The following is a 19,183-nucleotide window of genomic DNA, read 5'->3' on the forward strand; positions in this document are numbered from 1 at the left end:
ATCATAATGGTTTTTATATAAAAAAATGTTGGTTCGGTAAAAATGAATTTTGTAATTATGGTTTATAAAAAAAATTCCAGGCACTGTCGCTGCATAATTTTAACCCTATATGTATATTATTTTCGGTTGCATAGTTTTATTATTAACAATGACACGGGAATCTCAAATGATTGGAAAGAATAAAAAGAAGCCATCTCAACAGTGGCGAAGCATCTCATAGAAAATAAATATTCATGTCCCATTCCAACATGCTATTGACAGTAACAAGCAATCAATTAATCACAAGTGTGCTAAATTTTACAAATTCATGATGTCCCCTTCCAACATGCTAAACAAGAAACAATTTCCAATAAAACCAAGCTACAATCAACTCAGCACAAGTGTGCTAATTTTCACAAATTAACTAAAAAACATCCCAAATCAACATAAAAATGAAGGGTAGGAATAGCTCAAAAAGAAAAATTCCCACCAAAAGAGTAAACAGGACAAAGAATTACAATCATATAATCCATCATCTATAAAACTTCAACAAAAACCAAAGTTATATTAATGGATTTATTTTACGCTAGGGCTCTGAAACTTGAGACATCAACTAAACAGAAATACTGGATCGGATCTTAGTATTTCTTTCCGAGAAATATACCAATAATAATGGAGATAGCTGCAACTGCAATTATGAATCGGAAAGCCATAATTCCAGAAGGTTCTTTAGGTGCTTGAAGTGCTTGATTTGTAGCAACTGTTTGTTCAATGCTACCCACATCCCGTGATCTCATCTCTACTTGTTCAGTTGCCTGAAATGGAAACAAGAGTGTTATTTTATTGCATAACTCGGAGCCCAAGCGAGGCATCAAAATACTGGCACTTGTATCGCAAGTCCATTACCAAATATAAAAAACAGTTGCGAAGTACATGCTAAAAAAAAAAACCAAATGGCAGTAGAGAAAAGTTGGATTAAGGTTTTACCAGAAAAAGCCAGCACAATACCTTAAGTACCTCTTTGTGCTGGTTCATTGTTCAAAACAGAATAAAGATTATCTATTTATTTATTTATTATTACTATTATTATCATTATAGTTTTTCACTTTTAAGAAAAGAAGGCACTAAATAGAACTAAAACGGTCGCATGATTAGCAGACATCCAGTGGGGACCAAATTTAGAATATAAATATTTCAAAAAAGAATTCTGAATTTCTTGTCCCGTCTGGCCCACATGTGCATTAAATGAAAGGAATAGGGATTGCTTGCCTGAGACTGTAGGTTCTGCTCAAGTTCTAGAATCTTCTTCTCCATATCAGAAATTTGATTCTGTTTATGCCTCAATTCTTCCAGCTCAAAATCCTACAAAATCGGATATTATTAAGTCAAACTTAAATAATGATCAGAATGGTGAGTACTACATGAAACAATTGGGGGTACAAATTTTAGTAAAAAAGAAAATATATTCCTTCACTAGCCATACCCACATTTATAGGTTATTTGAAAATAAGTCAAGCCGATACTTGAGTAAAAAAAGACAATTGTCTTCTCTTATGAAAAATGCTTTGCTAATTAAGCGCCAGCCACACCCCCCCTCCCACACACACAACATTTTCTCTATTAGCAGTTCAGCTCAACCAAATCAATTTACAACAAGGCAGAAATTGTAGTGAGATACTATTGTTGAGGAAGGATCCAATGACAATAGATTTGATTTGACGATGGCCATACATAAATATTAATTTCATAATCCATCGCATGAAATGCATTATATTGTACATCCATTGCTCAAATGAAAAAAAATGAAAGATATGGCTAAGAACCACCTGTGAACTTGTTTTTTGACTATCAAATTTTCTTGAGCAATGTTGCAATATTCACATAAAATAAAACATGTCAAAGGCAAAAACAATATTGAAGTACAAATGACTAAATCACCCATAGTGTTTTTTTTATTGATTCTACTAAATCTATCCATTGCAAGTTCAAACTTTTATTCCAGAATCAAAATCCCAAATCCTGCAAGACTTAGGTTAGTTTTCATTTCAAGTTTAGCACGTATATAAAAAGCTGATCAGTGTTAGGATAATAAACTCACTACTTAAGAAAGTAAACCTTTTCATTACACAGCCTATCCTATCGGTGTTCTCAAGCATCTAAACAAGAATCTGTCCGCAAAACAGACTTGGGAAATGTTGGTTCTATTTGGAAACTCAGCTCAATAATGAAATTTAAAAGAATGAAAACTAGCATGAAATAACCTTCTCTTTATGTTGTTTGTCGGCCTTTTGTAACTGCTCTTTAAGGGACTCAATTTGTTGTTCAAGAACAGATAGAGAATCTTTCTTAGACGTCTCCCATTCTATCTCCCTCATTGAAGCTTCTTCCTCCTGTAGACAAATGGTTTTGAAAAATAAATGAAAAGAGAACCAAACCACATATGCCAGGGATATAATTCTCTCTTCTCTATTTTTGAAACAAGCAACCAAAATCTGCCAGCTTTATTTAAAAAAAACTAAAATAGATTACAAACCACCAGTAACATCATATGGAAAGCAACAGCTTTGACACCAACTAAAGAGGGGGGGGGGGGGAGGGGGATACAATCCTTTTACACAAATAGATTACAAACCACCAGTAACATCATACGGAAAGAAACAGCCATTGCAAAACACAAATATTTAACAGCCCAAAGCAGAATAAAACTTAATTAGGTGCAACTGGTACTCGAACATGAAAATGTATACTAGGCGAAAGTACTAACCATTTCTTTGGAGGTGCTCTTAGATAGAGAGTGAGTGATACATCATAAGTAATTTGGTCATATTATGGAAAAAGTAATCACAAAGAGAGGAATGCGGATTTCTGATGTTTTGTTGCAACATGTTTTTAAGATAGCAATTTTATAGAAATGGACCATACAAAAAGCAAAGCAATGTTCCTAAATTTTTTTATACAAGTAAAAGAAGTAGACCTTTTGTTTGATGGCTTCATTAGCAAGATCAAGCATCGGTTTAATTTCAGCTAACTGAGAAACTAAAGTTTCCTTTTCAAGAAGTATGCTGTCATGCTCCTTCAGCTGGGTTGTCAGTACCTCGTCCTTTTCAGCAGTTGTAATTTGCATACTTTTAATCTAAAAATTAATCAAAAGAAGCAGTGAGCACCCTAGAATTAAAATATAAATTATCTAGACTGAAAAAGGTAAATGAAACCAAGGGGTAAGTCCCTGTATGTGCTGCTTGAAAGCTTCAACACACATATATCTCAGGAAAATGAACAAGAGCATCAGCTGTATGTACCCTTACAAAGATGGGGAATATCCTCATTTATTTAAGAATGCCCAAGTGGTGCTATTTTACGATTGCTAAAGGACAGATGAGAAGCTAAGAGTGATAGCAGTGGCATTTCTTGTGACTTTAGGTGTATACAAGATATCGATAATGTACAAGGATACATATAAGGATATGATGAATATTTCTCAATCCGCAACAGGTCATTTGCAAAGTTGATTAAATGATGCAAAGTACATACTCAAGAGCACCTTTTCTCATGTATGCTGGAAAATATTCCCTGCTCCCCCACAATGTGCGCCCCCCATGACAACAACACACACACACACGAGGGCGCACACACAATGTTTTCGAAAGGGACAAATCACAGAATTACTTTGAAGATATGTGAATTCAAGAGTGGATGCACATCACGAATGTTTCTAGTGTCTTCTGCATTGAACTTCTTTTTCACAGAACACAAAATAAAATATTGGATAAAATTACCTCTTCCATGTATTTTTGCTCAGATAAAGTGTGCTGTCTCTGAAGCTTAGAGACGTGTAGTTCTGTCTCTGATCTTTGTACATTCACCTCTTCATTCAATTTCTCAATTGCTTGTTCAAGCTCTTCTTTTGTCTTTTCATACTTCCTAACCAGCTCTTCATTCTCTCCTTTGTAATGCTCCACCTGGAAAAAAAAAGTTAAGTGGCAAGCTGACATTATTAGATAAAGTGGAAATGATTTTGATCCCAGAGAAAGGAATCGCCCAAGCATCATTATTTGTTAACTTGTTTGACATTTCATGGCCCGCCATAGATAAACTTCTTTATATAATGTATCTTTCCTGGTCCATTTTATAGATAAACTTTGGGCATCTTTGAACAAAGTGTCAAAACAAGGTTAACAATGGATATCCATCATGTGTGATATTACAGTAATTTTCATAGAATACTAACTGACTAAAGAAAAAAAAAAGGGAAATATGAACTGACCTGAGAATCGAGATCTCCAGATCTCTCAATCAACTCCTCTTTCTCTGCCATAACTGCACCAAAGGCCGTCTCCAGTTCGCCGAGCTTCTTCTTACACTCCTGTAACTCCTCTGACAAACTATTGTTGACACCCTTCAGATCTTCATTCTTTTCCAAATGGTTTCTCGTCTCCACCTCAAGCACTATGATTTTTTCATTTAAGCCCTTCGTCTCAAATTCTCTCTCATTCAGACCCCTCTCATGACTTTCTAGAGTCACATGAAGTTCACTTAACTTCTTCTCATGCAAATCCAGTTCCTCTCTCAATTGGGTATTTGTTGCCGCCAAAATCTCGATTTGGGACAAATTAGCCTCCAATTCGGCCTTCAACGACTCAACCTTTTCCTCCAGGTGTGTGCACTCCACTTCCTTGCAAGTCAAGTTATCCCCCACTTGTTGTAGTTTCTCTTGTGAATCCTTCACGAGAGACTCATACAAACCCTCCAAGTCATGTTTTTTTGAGCTAATATCCTCTAAGGTCCTTCCTTTATGCTCTAGTTCCTCTTTCAGACCCTTTTTCTCTTCACTCACCTGAGATAACATATCCTGGTATGATAATAGCTCTTGCTCAATGTCTTGCAACTGTAATTCCAACTCTGCAATTCGCTTCTCTGCAATTTCTATATGAGATCGGTATGAGTGGAGAGAACCTTCTAAATGGAGGTTCTTCTCTTGCACTGACTGGCCCCACAACTGGTACTCTGAAAATTTTGCCGAGAGTTTCTCCACCTCTGATTCTGACTCAGTTGCTCGAAAGAGAGCTTCATGATAGGACGCCTCCAGTTCCTTGATTTTATTCTCATACTCATGCAACCTGCTTTCCGATGCCATAAGCTCCTCTTTTAAATGTGTGATTTCTCTTTCAGCATTTTCCAATTTTGCTACTGATTCGCTCAGCTCGAGATCCCTTTTTTCATGCGACTCCTTGAGAGAACTTAAGTGCAGATCCAGTTTGTCCTTCTCTGCAACCTTCTCAGTTAGTGCACTTACGGTACTTTCCAAACTTGCCTTTTCTTCACTAACCTGACATAAAGCCAACTCTAAGTCTGCAATTTTCTGATCTGCTATTTCCTGTGCTGACTGTGCTGACAAATGATGCTCAGCGAGATTTTTAGAAAGGCCCTCCAGTTCCTTCTCCAATTGTGAAACCATAGATTTGGATGAAAGGAGAGAGGATTCCAGCTCTCTTGCCTCTTCCTGATAATTATGCAACTGCTTTTGCATTAGCTCTATCTCCTGCTCTCTCTTTATCGCTAGAGATTTTGCTTCTTGAATTTGCTCCTTCAACTCACATATCTCTCTCTCTGCAATTTCCAATTTTGCCCCTGCTGCCTCTCTCTCACTAGAAATTAGGGTTTCAAACTCAATGCTTCTCTGGCCATGCGTCTCCTCAAGAGATTTTGCATGCAACTCAAGCTGTTCTCTATGCGATAATGCCTCTGAGAGGAGAGATGTTGTTTTTACATGATCATCCTCCTTTTCAGACAATTTTGCATCTAGCCCCTTTTTTTCTTCGTTTAATTTGTTCAACTCCTCAATTAACCCAGTGACCTCAGTTTCAAGCCTCCCATTTTCTTCTGTAATTCGGCTCACAGTTTCTTGCCACTCCTTTTCCTTCTCAGCGAGATTTTGCAGAGACATTTCAAGCTCAGAAATCCTAGAGATAGATTTTTCAAGTGACTCTTCAAGAATTGTGCTGTTTTGTTGTACCGACTGGGCCCAGGTTTGGTTCTCAGCAAGTTTATCAGAAAGGTCTCCCAACTGTTGCTCTAATTGTGAAACCTTGGATTGTGACACATCAAGGGATGCCTCCAGCTCTTGAATTTTACCCTCATACCCCTCGAGCTTGCCTTGAGATGTCACATGTTCTCTCTCAGCTGACTCAAGTTTCAACTCAGTTTCTCGAACTATGGCCTTAAGAACCTCTTCATTTGAATTTAATGCCTGCACCAGCTCCTCAAGCTCAGCTACTCTCTGTGCTGCAGTCTCAGCAGCTGTTTTTGACTCCCCGTGTTGTTCAGTAAGTGATCCCATCTGAAACTCGAGTTCCTCTTTATGGGAAAGTGCCTCCGAGAGAAGAGACCTAGTGTTGGTATGGTGTTCCCTTTCTTGGGTTAAGTTGTCCTCCAAATGACCATGGATCTCCTCTTTTTGGGATAATTCTAATTTTAGGCCATTGTTTGTGCTCTCTAGGGTTTCATTCTCTCCTTTTAAATCCAAAAGTTGTCTCTCCAGTTCCACAATGTTCTCACTTAAATTATCTTCTTTGGATTTATAGAGAGTGATTTCTTTAGTGAGCCCCTCGACGGTGATCACATGTTCTCTCTCAGCTGACTCAAGTTTCAACTCAGTTTCTCGAACTATGGCCTTAAGAACCTCTTCATTTGAATTTAATGCCTGCACCAGCTCCTCAAGCTCAGCTACTCTCTGTGCTGCAGTCTCAGCAGCTGCTTTTGACTCCCCATGTTGTTCAGTAAGTGATCCCATCTGAAACTCGAGTTCCTCTTTATGGGAAAGTGCCTCTGAGAGAAGAGATCTAGTGTTGGTATGGTGTTCTCTTTCTTGGGTCAAGTTATCCTCTAAATGACCATGGATCTCCTCTTTTTGGGATAATTCCAATTTTAGGCCATTGATTGTGCTCTCTAGGGTTTCATTCTTCCCTTTTAAATCCAAAAGTTGTCTCTCCAGTTCCGCAATGTTCTCACTTAAATTGTCTTCTTTCGATTTATAGAGAGTGATTTCTTTACTGAGCCCCTCGATGGTGATATCCTTTTCAATGACTTTTTCATTCAAATTTGCAGACTCAAATTTGGAGACCTCTAAGGCCCCTTTAATCGACTCGAGCTCTGACAGGGTTGTTTTGAGAGACTCTTCAATTTGTTCTCTCTCTATGACCTTACCATGAAATTCTGAAACTTGGCTGTCCAGTTCTTTCAGACTTGAATTTGCCACTTCAAGCATCCTCTCCAATTCAGACACCTTCTTCGCCTCTTCCTCTGCCTTCTTCATTGAGTTCTCGTGCTCAGTTTGTGTTGCATTAAACAACTCCTTCACCTCATGTAACTCAGCCTCCTTCTTTTCTAGGGTATTCAAGGCCTCCTTTAAAGACTCGGCATTTAGGTTGTGTTTGGTTTCAGACTCTATTATCTGGTTTCTGAGTGTGTTTCTCTCTGATTCGAGTTCTTCGATTAACTTTGCCAATTTCTCCTGTTCATCATTTTCTGTTACTGACAGTGGAATTGCAGTAGATGGAATGGTGGACATTTCTCTGCTTTGGTCAATGAGCTCCTTGTCCACCTTTATAAATTCATCATCTTCTTCTTTGCATTTTGAATCACCATTGCTTAAAGCTGGCTTTTCCTCTACCTCCACCTGAGATTAAAATCTTCAATGTGTTATAAGTTTTTTATAAGAAACATTTTACCTACAAAAAGAAACAAGTAGGGTTCTGAAACTGGATCATTTTTTCACTAACATAACCTTTTTGGAGTGTCACATGATTGCTAGGTATTAATGTAAGTGGCTCCCCCAACTAGGTACTAATGTAAGTAGCTAGAAGAAATAACATCCATATTGTAATTTTTATTCAAATACATGCAGTTAGTGGACCTGAGTTTGGTCTGAAACAGTATGATAATGGCACCGTCCAACTGTAAAATTAACCACATCTAAGGTTTCTTAAGTAAGAAAAAGTATATTAAAAGTAGCTAGGAGAAATAACATCCATATTGTAATTTGTTTTCAAATACATGCAGTTAGTGGACCTGAGTTTGGCCTGAAAGAGTATGATAATGGCACCATCCAACTGCAAAATTAACCACATCTAAGGTTTCTTAAGAAGAAAACATATATTAAAACTTGATGTTTATTTTGTGCTTATTCTGTTTCATGAAATAAGAATTGCAGTATGGTATATATCACAAAGAATTTACAAAAAAAAAATGATTTAAGTTTAAAAGTGGCATCACCAGAGGCTTGTCAGATGCCTTGGAATTGGCCTCACCAGCGCTCGTCAGTATTACTTCCTCCATTTTGATTCACAAAATAAAAGACACTCTGAAAAATTAAATTTACAAATAAGGTCAAGCTGAAATTAACAATTACTATTTGCTGCAGCAGATTTAAGCACAACCGACAATATATAGATGAGTTCTACAGATGCTGGATCAACAAATGAACAGAAAATTACAAACTTCCACTGACTTGCCCTCAAATTTAACAAATTGTAAAAGCATATACGTATTAGAAACCTCTGACCTACAATAGTTCATAAATAAATCTCGTATAAAAGGGTAGATTTTACCTACCCCTAAAATTATTAAATTAAACTTCAACATAAATCTTAAACCTATAATTGATGATATGAAAAAAATCTAAGTCAATACCTAAAAGAAGTAACTTAAGCAAACTAAACATAAGTATACGTGATTGATGAAAGTTGCAAACTGATCAACTTTACCCATCAAACAGATACCAGTAACTATAATTTAACCAAAAATCAGTTCAAGGCTTCAATCTACTAAATTTTAGTATAATTTATTGTTTACAGCTGACATCAGGATCAGCCATCTCTACCCTACATATATCCTTGTCAGCTAATCACCTATTTATTTTAAATTTCCAAATAGTTGCGCCGTTGTTAGCTAATGCATAGAGAATAACAAAGTTAAATACAACGTTTCCTGTCCAATCAAGAGATCGACAAGAAAAACAGTTAATATACATGCATCGATCAAATTGGAGGAAAAAAAATGATATAATCAGTCCGATCGCCCATGGCTCGACTAAAAAACATGATCGAATTACTACGAAAAGATTAGAGAAAAGTATAAAACACATATCTTTTCTAGAATGACGGCGCTGGAAAAGAAGTAACAAGCACAAGAGTGATTCATTTAAACAAACGATCAACGATAAGTGAATAAACAAATCAGAGAAATAATAGCTCAAATCGAAACCTCACCTTCAGATCAATAACACCCTCAGTTCTATTGGTTTTCTCTAGTGACTAGTGGTATTCTTGTTTGAAACAAAATAGAGAAATAGGTAGGAGGGAATCTCCACTTTATACTACACTGTCCGTCCGAGTAGGTGTGAACAGCACTGAATTTAGATGAACGTGGTCCACCATTAGTTTCCAGACAAAAGACATTGGTTCGAGCTGACTACGAAAATGGCTGTTATTTACACAATAATTGTAATGGAATAGGTTCACATGTCAGTTTGTATATCGTATATGGGTCCGGACGAGCTGGAGCTGATGCATAAAAAAAAACGGCACTTTGAAGCTCTCCAGTTGAGTAAATCGTAGATTCTAAGTCATAGTCTTGGTTCGATCAAGACCATTCAACTGACAAGATGAGAGCTCTGATAAAGATTAAAAAAAAAGAGGTCATGTGCAGTTTCCATGAGGAATGGAGAAAAGCAGTCCGAAAATAAAATGGAAATTGGCGATTACCAAACCAAAGGCGGAACAAACGCTCTCGGTGGGCTAAAGGTGAGGTTACCGAGTGCGGAAAGACCTGTATTTTGGCTCTCCAGTAATTAATTTCCGGTTTTACCCCTCCGTTGTCCCTTCATGGAATTTTCCTTTTTGCTCGTAGAACCCTATCAAACTGTAATTTTTAGCGTATTTGCTTCAGATAGTTACCCCTTTTACTGTTTCTTGAAGATCATGATATTGACATCCGCAATCAGGAAATATCCAAAAATTGGATTGCTCATTTACTCTTATCGATAATCATACGTCACAACATTACTTTTGGGCAACACAATTATCTCAAGTGGACTCCATAAGATCATTGTACGATAATTCTTTTTGGTGAGGAATTAATATTAATTGAGAATAATTAAAATGTAAGATATAAAAAGTTTTGAATACCAAGATTTTCTTAAGAAAATGCATCTTTATAAATGCTTATAAAGTTCTGGATTTTTATATGTTAAATGTGAAATTTCAATTAAACATTTAAAAAAATATTAATCAATTTTCAAGGAAGTGCCAGAATTTGAAAGTTTGTTCCTAACCAATTTTTCGGAAAAAAAAATGATTAAATCGTGGTTCTTGAAGGGTCCTTTTATATTACATTTCATGAACATACTTTCAGATGAGAACAGTTAGATAGGTCATAATTTTAAACCACGGTCTTTGGATGCTTAAACTTTCGAATTACCACCCTCAGATTTTTCTTCTTTACTTTTTTTCTCAACTTAATATGTGTATGGGTCAGTATTTCAAGTTCTAATATTTATAAATTTAATTCCTTAATATTTTATGTAAATCTACTTTGAAAATTTGTATTACTGAGTAAAATAATATAGTTCTAGATTTTTTTCACTTTTTAAACATAAATAAATTATATATATGTAGTAACCAACTAGTGTTGATATCGTTATGACATAAAAGTACAGTACCTAGAAAACTAGAAAAGCCTTCTATTTTATTATCATAATATTGTTGAAATTTAAAATGTATAAAGACAAAATTGTAATTTTTAAAAGAAAAAAGTTTTGTTTGTCTAATTCTTTTTATTTAATAGGGTCAAATTCGTCATTTATCAATGCAGGCGTCACCTTTCTCTGCTTCTTATACCAGTTTACTGCTGCCCACTTCACCTCTTGCCCAGAAAACAAAAATTAGGTCCTTCTCTGTATTCTGTTTTATATTTCCGGACAGCGGAATTTGAAAGTGGGGCCCGGGTGATGGAGAAAGAAGATGGTTGCTTTTTGGTCTGCGGAAGTGGGACCCAACAAGGGACCGGCCAAACCGACCAAAGCAAGCCTTTGCGAGACGGTTTTGATCCTCTCCAGTTTAATCAGACGCAGTCGTCTTAACTGCGAGACGGTTTTGATCCTCTCCAGTATTTAGGGAAGGTAATTCAAAATATCAAAATAATAAAGAATAAAGAAACTAGGACTCCGAATATTTACCATTATATATTTATATTTCTAATAGTTCGCCATAAAATTAAGATATTCATTACGAAAGTCGAAAAGGAACAATTTATTATTTATTAGTCACAACTTCAACTTATGCAAATCAATCATATGAAATTTGTATGTTATAATATACGGATGTTAATTTTGTAATATTTCAAATATTTCATTCTAAAGTATATAGAAAGCCACATATAAACACATTTAAAAAAAAAAAAAAAAGTGAGGTATGTTGATCCCCATTTGTTTTTAATAACTCCACTTCTGATTAACGCAATATGTAATGAGAATAATCGTTTTTAGAAATGTACTAAAAAAAATGAGAAACATTTTTTTTTATTTTTAGATGACTTTAAAAGATACATATATACATTTTTTACGGTCTATAAATAAATTCTTGCAATCAAAACATAAAGTTTTCGAACAAATTGTACTCGTAAGAAATTCTCACGATGGAAAAAGTTTTTAGAAAATAAATTACCTGGAACAAATTCTTGCGACCAAAATGATTTATTATTTAAAATAGAATTATTTATTTATCCATTTATTATGAGTTTTCAATTTTGGAAAACATAATGCAGAGTTATCAATACTCGAACAACGCAATTTTGTGCTATTAGTAAAAAGATAATCTAAATTATTATTTATTCTTCTAAGTTATGGTTGAAATCTAAGTGGTGAATCATGAAAGAGATGCTCGGATCATTATTAGGAAAAGTCCTTTTTTTTGTAAATATAGGAAAAGTCAATATTAATTGAAAATACTAAAAATCAAGTTGGAATTAGAAAGGTTTGTGAGAAAATCACCATCTTACCTATTCTATTCAGCGAGATTAAAAAAAAAATAAACATTTTTTTGCATTGCTATACTCTTTTTAAGACATTGTGCAAGAGTTTACAATGCATCTAACATGAAAGAACGCACTTGATAAATTTACCCACTTTGATGTTGTTAGAGGTGGAGCCAACTTGTTGAACTATGAGGTCAAACACATATATTAATTAATTATATAATTTTTTTTTATGTGAAGAATGAGAATCAATTGTACAATAACATAATATAACATAACATCTTACTCTTAAGTATATAGAAAATAATACATAAAAATAATTAGAAAAAAAAATGACAGTGGGATCAATTGACCCATTGCTTGCACTTAACTATATATCTCTCTTGATTTCTTTATTATTGTTTCAAATGATAGTTTGTGAGAATTCATAAAGAAATTCGTTCATTTTTCTTCAGTCACATTTTTCATTACAAGAGCCTTCGAAAGGGATATTATGATCACAGCTATATTACATTATTGCATTTGAAGAAGGTATCGAAATTCGAAAGGCTCGCAAATCTTTCATCATATATATAGTGTCCCCTAAATTCTAAACTACGTGAAACTTTTTAAAATTCATTCCAACAACATACATACCACTTAAACTACTAATTAAATTCATAATATTCTCTATCTTGTAAACAACCGCTACAAGATTTAATGCCAAATTTTCCATCTGATATTCATGTTACCCGGATCCTATGACAGTTACAATTTTTTTTTCCTTCAATTATTAAATTTTGTTTTATGCTAATGAGACGACCCTAGCGTACGTGCCATATGTACGCATAACATTTTAGAGAAAAAGTTTATGTCCATCATGTTTTGTTCACCATCTGTCCACAGTCTTGTCTAAAACTACTTTCTAATGTTTTTTAACTGTTGAACTCTAACTTTCTTCCTTTTATAAATCGTCTCTCCATTTTTTTCAAAATAAATTACCGATCTTTTCCAAAACAAAAACTGGCTAGATCTGATCTCTCTGCTCCCTCCGCCTTACTCTCTCTCATTTCCTCTCCTCCCAACTCCGCTGAAGTGGTGAGAGACATACTCAAAGGCAATCAAAGAGAAGGATCTCCACTGACGGCCTTCCCTCGATGGCCTCCTCTCCGACGGGTCTCCACCGACGACCTCCTCTCCGACGGGTCTCTACCGACGGCCTTCTCTCCGATGGCCTCCCCTCGACGGCCTCCTCTCTGACGGGTCTCGCCTCCACCTCTCGCTTGATCTATCTAACACGATTGAGATAGAACCGGCGGTGATCACATCTGACCTGATTTCTCGCGAAGATGTATTGATTTCTCGCAACCTGCACCGACGGTATTGGTGCATATTGAAATGTTTTCATATTGTACTGTTAGTTTTGTGAAATTGTACATTTTGCAATATGTTATAAAAGTTTCTGGATGTTTGAAAATTTGAATGACATTTTTTATAAGATTTGTTATTTAAGTTATAACATTGAATGATGAATTTTATAGGATTGGTGCAAGTGAAATGACAGATTTTTTGTGTGGTGAACAGATTTTTGTTGAACAGATGATGGATGTATGTATAGATTTAGAAATTTTACAGTATACATGGTATTATTTTATGGTTTATATTTTGTAATTTTACAGTATATATGATTCTTTGCAGGTTGTAGTTTAAGCTGAAATGTAGTATTTTTTACATTTTATCTTACATTATACATGATATTATTTTATGGTTTAGATTTAGAAATTTTACAGTATACAAGATTCAATTGAAAATTTACAGTATTATTTGAAAATTTTTACAATATACAAGATTCAATTGAAAATTTTACTATATATAAGATTCAATTTTATAGTATACAAGATTCAATTTTACATTATACAAGATTCAATCGAAAATTTTACTGTATACAAGATTCAATTTTACAGTATATAAGATTCAACCGAGTGCAGACGCTAATAACTAACTCTAACTACCAATAACCGCTAATAACTAACTCTAACTGTCAATAACTTCCTATAACTGCAATTTCCGAAAGAACAGTTTGAAAGTACATTTTTTTTCTCGTTGCAATATTTTTCTAACTATTATGGGCCCACTTCAAATAGTTGTTGGATGTTTTGTGATTAACTGATATATTTTATATGATATATTGTATAATTATACAACATGTAGAAGTAATTTTACATTATTCGCGCAAGTCAAAGCTGTGGACAAATGGTGCTGTGGACAATTAGACACTTCCATACTCATGTTTAAATGCACAGTCAGAGACAGAGGTAAGAAGAACTAATGGAGTCAATCGACTCCATTCATTTTTTTTTTTTTGTATTTATACATGATTTTGTATGTAATTGAGAGTAAAACGCCACGTTACGGTAAAATTAATTCTCAATACACGAAAATTTTATATGATTGATCCTCATATATTTTTAACCCTAATAATTTGAAAGTCTGACTCCGTCCCAGTGCACAGCTGTTATTGATTCATTAGTCCGTCTGGTTGCATCCATGCATAAAAAAAAATTACTGGATGTCTCCATTTTTTTTTGAAACGGCAAACACCGGCAGTAGAGGAGGCATCGCTGACGCAATCCTGCCAACCCAATTGTGTGCCGTCTTCACCCACTTCTCCTTTATTATTTGCCTCCTTTTGGGTTCTTTTAATTTTCACCCAATTCAAATTGAAGCATTCAATTGACAGCTCACTTTCTATTCGTTATTTTTGGTTTTGGAAATTTGAGCACCGGTGGCGGGTCTTACTCACACCTCCCTGTTTGACCGTCTGGTAGCATAGTATTAGAATTTAGAAATATTCCATTTTCATTGGCTTGAAAAACACTTTTCATCTTTGAAAATTTGAACGTTTCAAATAACAGGCTTGAATAGATATCGACCCGTTGAGTGAATGGATGTCATTCGATTCACTTAAATGCTTTGTTACAGTGTTTGGTGAGCTTAACTCTAAGACCCATCAAATCGATTTCAAATGATGAATCCGAACCATTGAAATCTGCCTACCTTACGAGTGATGCGTCTACATGTGAAAATTTTAAATATTCGAATTAATTTAGTATAAAGTCAAGCGGTCAAAAAACGTTCAAAAAATGAATGCACTAAAATTAATCTATTAACCTTCTAATTTTGACCAATTTACTTTATACTAAATTAATTCGAATGTTTAAAATTTTCACATGTAGATGCATCACTCGTAAGATAGGCGGGTTCCAACGGTTTGGATTCGTCATTTGAAACCGATTTAATGAATTCTGGAGTTAAGCTCACCAAACACTTTGGTGAGCTTAAGAACACCCTAGTTCTACTCCAAGTATGTATATATATACTAGTATCATGCCCGTGCGTTGCAACGGGGACATATTATAAGAAAAATATATATGTTTATAAAAAAATATTTATCAATGAAAATAATAATTATCCAAAAATTAAGAGACATGTTAATAGATAATTTATATGATTTTATATTTTTAATTAACTTGAATAGTGATATCTAATAATAATTTGATGATGTGATGATTCTTTATTTTTAAGTATCAATGATATCAAATAATAGCTTGATTAGAATCTAATATCAAACATCGTACAACAATTCAGTATCGACATATAATATGATATAAAAAAATATAAATAAAAAATGTTATCGTGTGTATATATAGAATATATATACACACACACATTATAAGAGAAATACACACACGTTCCAATTTATATTCTTTTTTGTTTTTAATTTATATTCTTCTTCTTCTTTGTTTCCAAATTGCCCATAACAATATGTTCTAAATTGCCCATAACAATATGTTCTAAATTGCCCATAACAATATGTATAGAAATAAAAAAAGAGAAATAAGAAAAAAAATTTGATTTCCATTATGATCCGTATGAAAACGAAGAAGAAGTAAGGAAACAAAGAAATAAGAAAATGAAAGGTGGAGTCTGCCCAATTGAAGAGAAGAAACATGAAAACAAAAAAAAATAAGGAAACAGATAAATATATTACTAAATTTCATAGTATATTTAATTTTAATTGTAACGTATCATGTGGCAGCACATCTGGTGAGTATGTTTTTAACCAAATTTAGATTTATATACATAAAACATATGCATTTAATTAAAAGAAGACATATTATGTAATTGGAGGGCTGAGATTAAATATGAAGTTTCATATTTCAATCGTAGCTGTTGGCGGATCGGACACCCAACGTGCTTAATAATGAAATGGAGATATACTCTCCTTGTATTTTCCAAACTAGTCCTACTTATTTGAAGCTCATTAGAAAGTAGAAGAAACTAAAAAAATAAAAAATATATTATTCTAGCATAGCTGGAAAACATGACAATGTTTTTGGACAGAAACCGCCTCAGAAGCGACAATTTATGGTCCACAAATTGTAATGATCTAGGACTAGTAGCCAATTGGCAAGTAATATAGTTTATTATCTATTGATCTGGACAGCAGCCCCTGTCGTACAAATAAACATAGTTTTCTGTTTATTGGATCTTAAATCTTGGCTCTATCATCTATGCCTCTGTCTTCCCTACTAAATGCTGACAATGAATGAAAGCGGGCGCACATCTCAATACGATCCACTGTCGTCTGCTTGTTGACTGAAAATCTTAAAGAAAATAATTTTATAACAAATGTGAGGATGAAATTGCAAATATCGCAGGACCCTTCGCCTTGCGCTTTTGGGGTGTAAAGCAAAAGTGTGCTCCAGCGTTGTGTTATGGGGCTTCATAGCTGTCAAACGAGGCCCGTAAAAGTAAATATATCCTTTCCAAATGGGCCCCTGAAAGAAATACGTTCATTCCTTTAATTTCTCTCCTCAAATGCTGAGCAGCGACCAGCGAGCACTTGGCAGTAGGCAATAGCATTATTTTTAAAATTTTTTTTTTTTTTTGAGGAAGGGCAATAGCATTAATTAGGGCTTGTTCCATTGATGAGGTTCCTATGGATTTTAAAAGGTAAAATGGACATTTTTTCTTTGAGAGTGTTCGACACATAGTTATATTTTATAATTCAATTCTCAAAAAGTTACTTTTTTCTTTTTTTTTCCTTTCAATGGTGAATACTTATGGGAAAAAAAATTTGGTCACAAGTCTGGTTATTTTTTTTCTGAATTGATGGAGCTGCTAAGTTGCGTCATTAATTTTATTAAATTTACCATTCAAATTGAACCACTGTTTAAGAAACAAATTTAATCAAAATTCTAAGCCCTAGCCGAGCACAATTATGTAAACAAAGCCTCAATTTAAATCAATTTTGTATCAGCTAATATCATCTGGGCATTAATTTATGTCTCAATTGAGACTCCAATCAGATTTTTAGACAAAATAAAATAAAAGAGCCAAATAATCAAAATAAAACAATAATTAAGCTTATTAAATTTATTAATTTGACAATTTTCACAATTTCTTAAATTGTGATTAAGCTAATAGTTTAAAATACATTAATACAAGAATTAAAACACAAAACTAAATATAACTTCAAATAGCATTGCAATAGTACAATAGTAATTGATAAAACACAAAACTAAAAATAATTAAACAAAATAAAATTTAAAAGTACAAGAAATTTCAATTAAATAAAACTTCCTAACAACTTTCTCATGCATTTGCCGAACACCTATATTCTAAATTTTTTTACGAGTTAAATTGACTTTGATTTTGACAAATTAAAATTCCCATTCTCATATTAAAATTTTTTATTCCCACAAAATTTTCATGTTACCGAACAGGTTGCCTCTGTGGTATTTCCCTCACCACAAGTAACTTTTTTCTTTTTTTAATAAAATACTACAGTTACAATAAAAGGCAACCATACTAGGCTACTAGCACAACTCTTAAGAGGAAGATTTTTATATTATATTTGAAATCTTCTAAAATGTACATCGACAAAGATATTATAGCATATTCCAGACTCGTCAATTTCGAATTTGTAAGCAAAATTCATGTTCTTTAGAAAATGCCAATAAAAAATAAACCTTTTCAATTGATTTTTGAGTCTATTTTGAGATAAAGACGAGTCCAACTTTCGAATTTTAAATATCTATGAAAAATTTTCAATTGAGTTTTGAATTCATGACCTTCTACAAAAAAAACATTATCTTAACGGGTAGATCAAAGATTGATTCTCAATTTGAAAAATGTTACTTTCATCGGATCCTTGATTCTATTTGATTAATTCCCACAATTTATCTATATATTCGATTTTAAACAAATAATCACAGGCAGCATAATTATATGTTCATAACATTCCATTTTAAATGTCATAAGACTTCTCAGTAAAATAAAATAGATGCTATTTTAAAAAAAATATAAATATTATTTTTATATTGGTTCTCATTTTCTATTCACTCGTGGGATCCGGACAATTCAGGGGAACCACGACGGCTCCTCTCTTTTCGAGAATCCATACACCCCTTATCACCGTATGCGACTGTAACTCTGATTGTTTGATTATAGACAATTCTACAATCTCTTCTTTAAAATTATGATTTATGGATATATTCTGATTACCAGGAGAAATGGTCAATTTTAATTTTAACTACTGCAAAAATAAGAATTTTAAATTTGAAAATTAATCTTTGATCTAGTGAACAAGAGTGGATTTAAGGCTTAGCCACCACTTCTAATTAACTTTTGAGAGATGCAATAGTTTGATTGGAAGATGTTTTGCTAATCACAGAGACAAAATATATGCTCATTAAAGGCCTGAAGATCTCTCTTATTATTTGTTTAATAAAATGTAATAGTTGTTATTCGGTAATTACAGAAGAAATTAGTAACATTAAAAAGGTTCAAGAAATAAAAAAAGAAACGTAACAACAGAGCTTAAAATACAGAGTAGATGCACGGTTTCTGCAGACTAGGCCTCAGCCCTCAGCGAATTAAGGGCTCAATCATGGGCTATGATATGAGTACTATGAGGTCCGAATCTGAAAATTAAGATATAACAAAAGTTTATTCATCTGTACAAAAATTTTCTTTATAAATAGATGAGGGTTCCAAATTTCCAATGCCTTTATTTTTTGTGATGAAAGTTTACAAGAAAATAACACTGATAATGTAATACATCAACAAGGACACACAACCATCCAAGGGATCTCTAAGAGATATATGAACATTAATAAAACGCAAAAAT

General features: G+C 33.7%; 1 protein-coding gene and 1 long non-coding RNA gene across 4 annotated transcripts in view; one reads left to right on the forward strand and one right to left on the reverse strand.

The window, feature by feature from the left end:
* Nucleotides 1-234: 234 nt before the first annotated feature.
* Nucleotides 235-9,440, reverse strand: LOC144569077 (uncharacterized). 3 transcript variants are annotated; one of them, XM_078319258.1, is made up of 8 exons: nt 9,246-9,437; nt 8,251-8,338; nt 4,244-7,654; nt 3,756-3,938; nt 2,954-3,112; nt 2,241-2,369; nt 1,249-1,341; nt 235-794 (listed from the first exon to the last, which is right to left on the reverse strand). In XM_078319258.1, exons 2-8 carry the CDS (start codon nt 8,311-8,313, stop codon nt 618-620), a joined length of 4,215 nt encoding a protein of 1,404 aa, XP_078175384.1. In that variant the 5' UTR covers nt 8,314-8,338; nt 9,246-9,437; the 3' UTR covers nt 235-617. The 3 variants fall into 3 exon arrangements, with proteins under 3 accessions (XP_078175384.1, XP_078175385.1, XP_078175386.1); XM_078319259.1 differs by lacking the exon at nt 1,249-1,341 and having other exon boundaries at nt 9,246-9,440; XM_078319260.1 differs by lacking the exons at nt 8,251-8,338; nt 9,246-9,437 and adding an exon at nt 7,892-7,929.
* Nucleotides 9,441-18,789: 9,349 nt separating this feature from the next.
* Nucleotides 18,790-19,183, forward strand: part of LOC144569407 (uncharacterized) — a 50,977-nt gene continuing 50,583 nt past the window's right edge. Inside the window, exon 1 of the long non-coding RNA XR_013516052.1 lies at nt 18,790-18,823. This is a non-coding gene — a long non-coding RNA (uncharacterized LOC144569407). The remainder of the gene's footprint in view (nt 18,824-19,183) is intronic.

This window comes from Carex rostrata, chromosome 18, assembly GCF_964058835.1.
Source record: "Carex rostrata chromosome 18, lpCarRost1.2, whole genome shotgun sequence".
Classification (NCBI taxonomy): Eukaryota; Viridiplantae; Streptophyta; class Magnoliopsida; order Poales; family Cyperaceae; genus Carex; species Carex rostrata.

What these genes read in the sequence shown, in the direction of transcription:
- LOC144569077 (XM_078319258.1), bottom strand. Translation starts at nt 8,313, where the DNA reads ATGGAGGAAGTAATACTGACGAGCGCTGGTGAGGCCAATTCCAAGGCA. An exon ending in CTGGAGATCTCGATTCTCAG is followed by an intron (nt 3,939 to 4,243) that starts GTCAGTTCATAT and finishes TTTTTTTTCCAG; the next exon opens with GTGGAGCATTACAAAGGAGA. An exon ending in ACAAACAACATAAAGAGAAG is followed by an intron (nt 1,342 to 2,240) that starts GTTATTTCATGC and finishes CCGATTTTGTAG; the next exon opens with GATTTTGAGCTGGAAGAATT.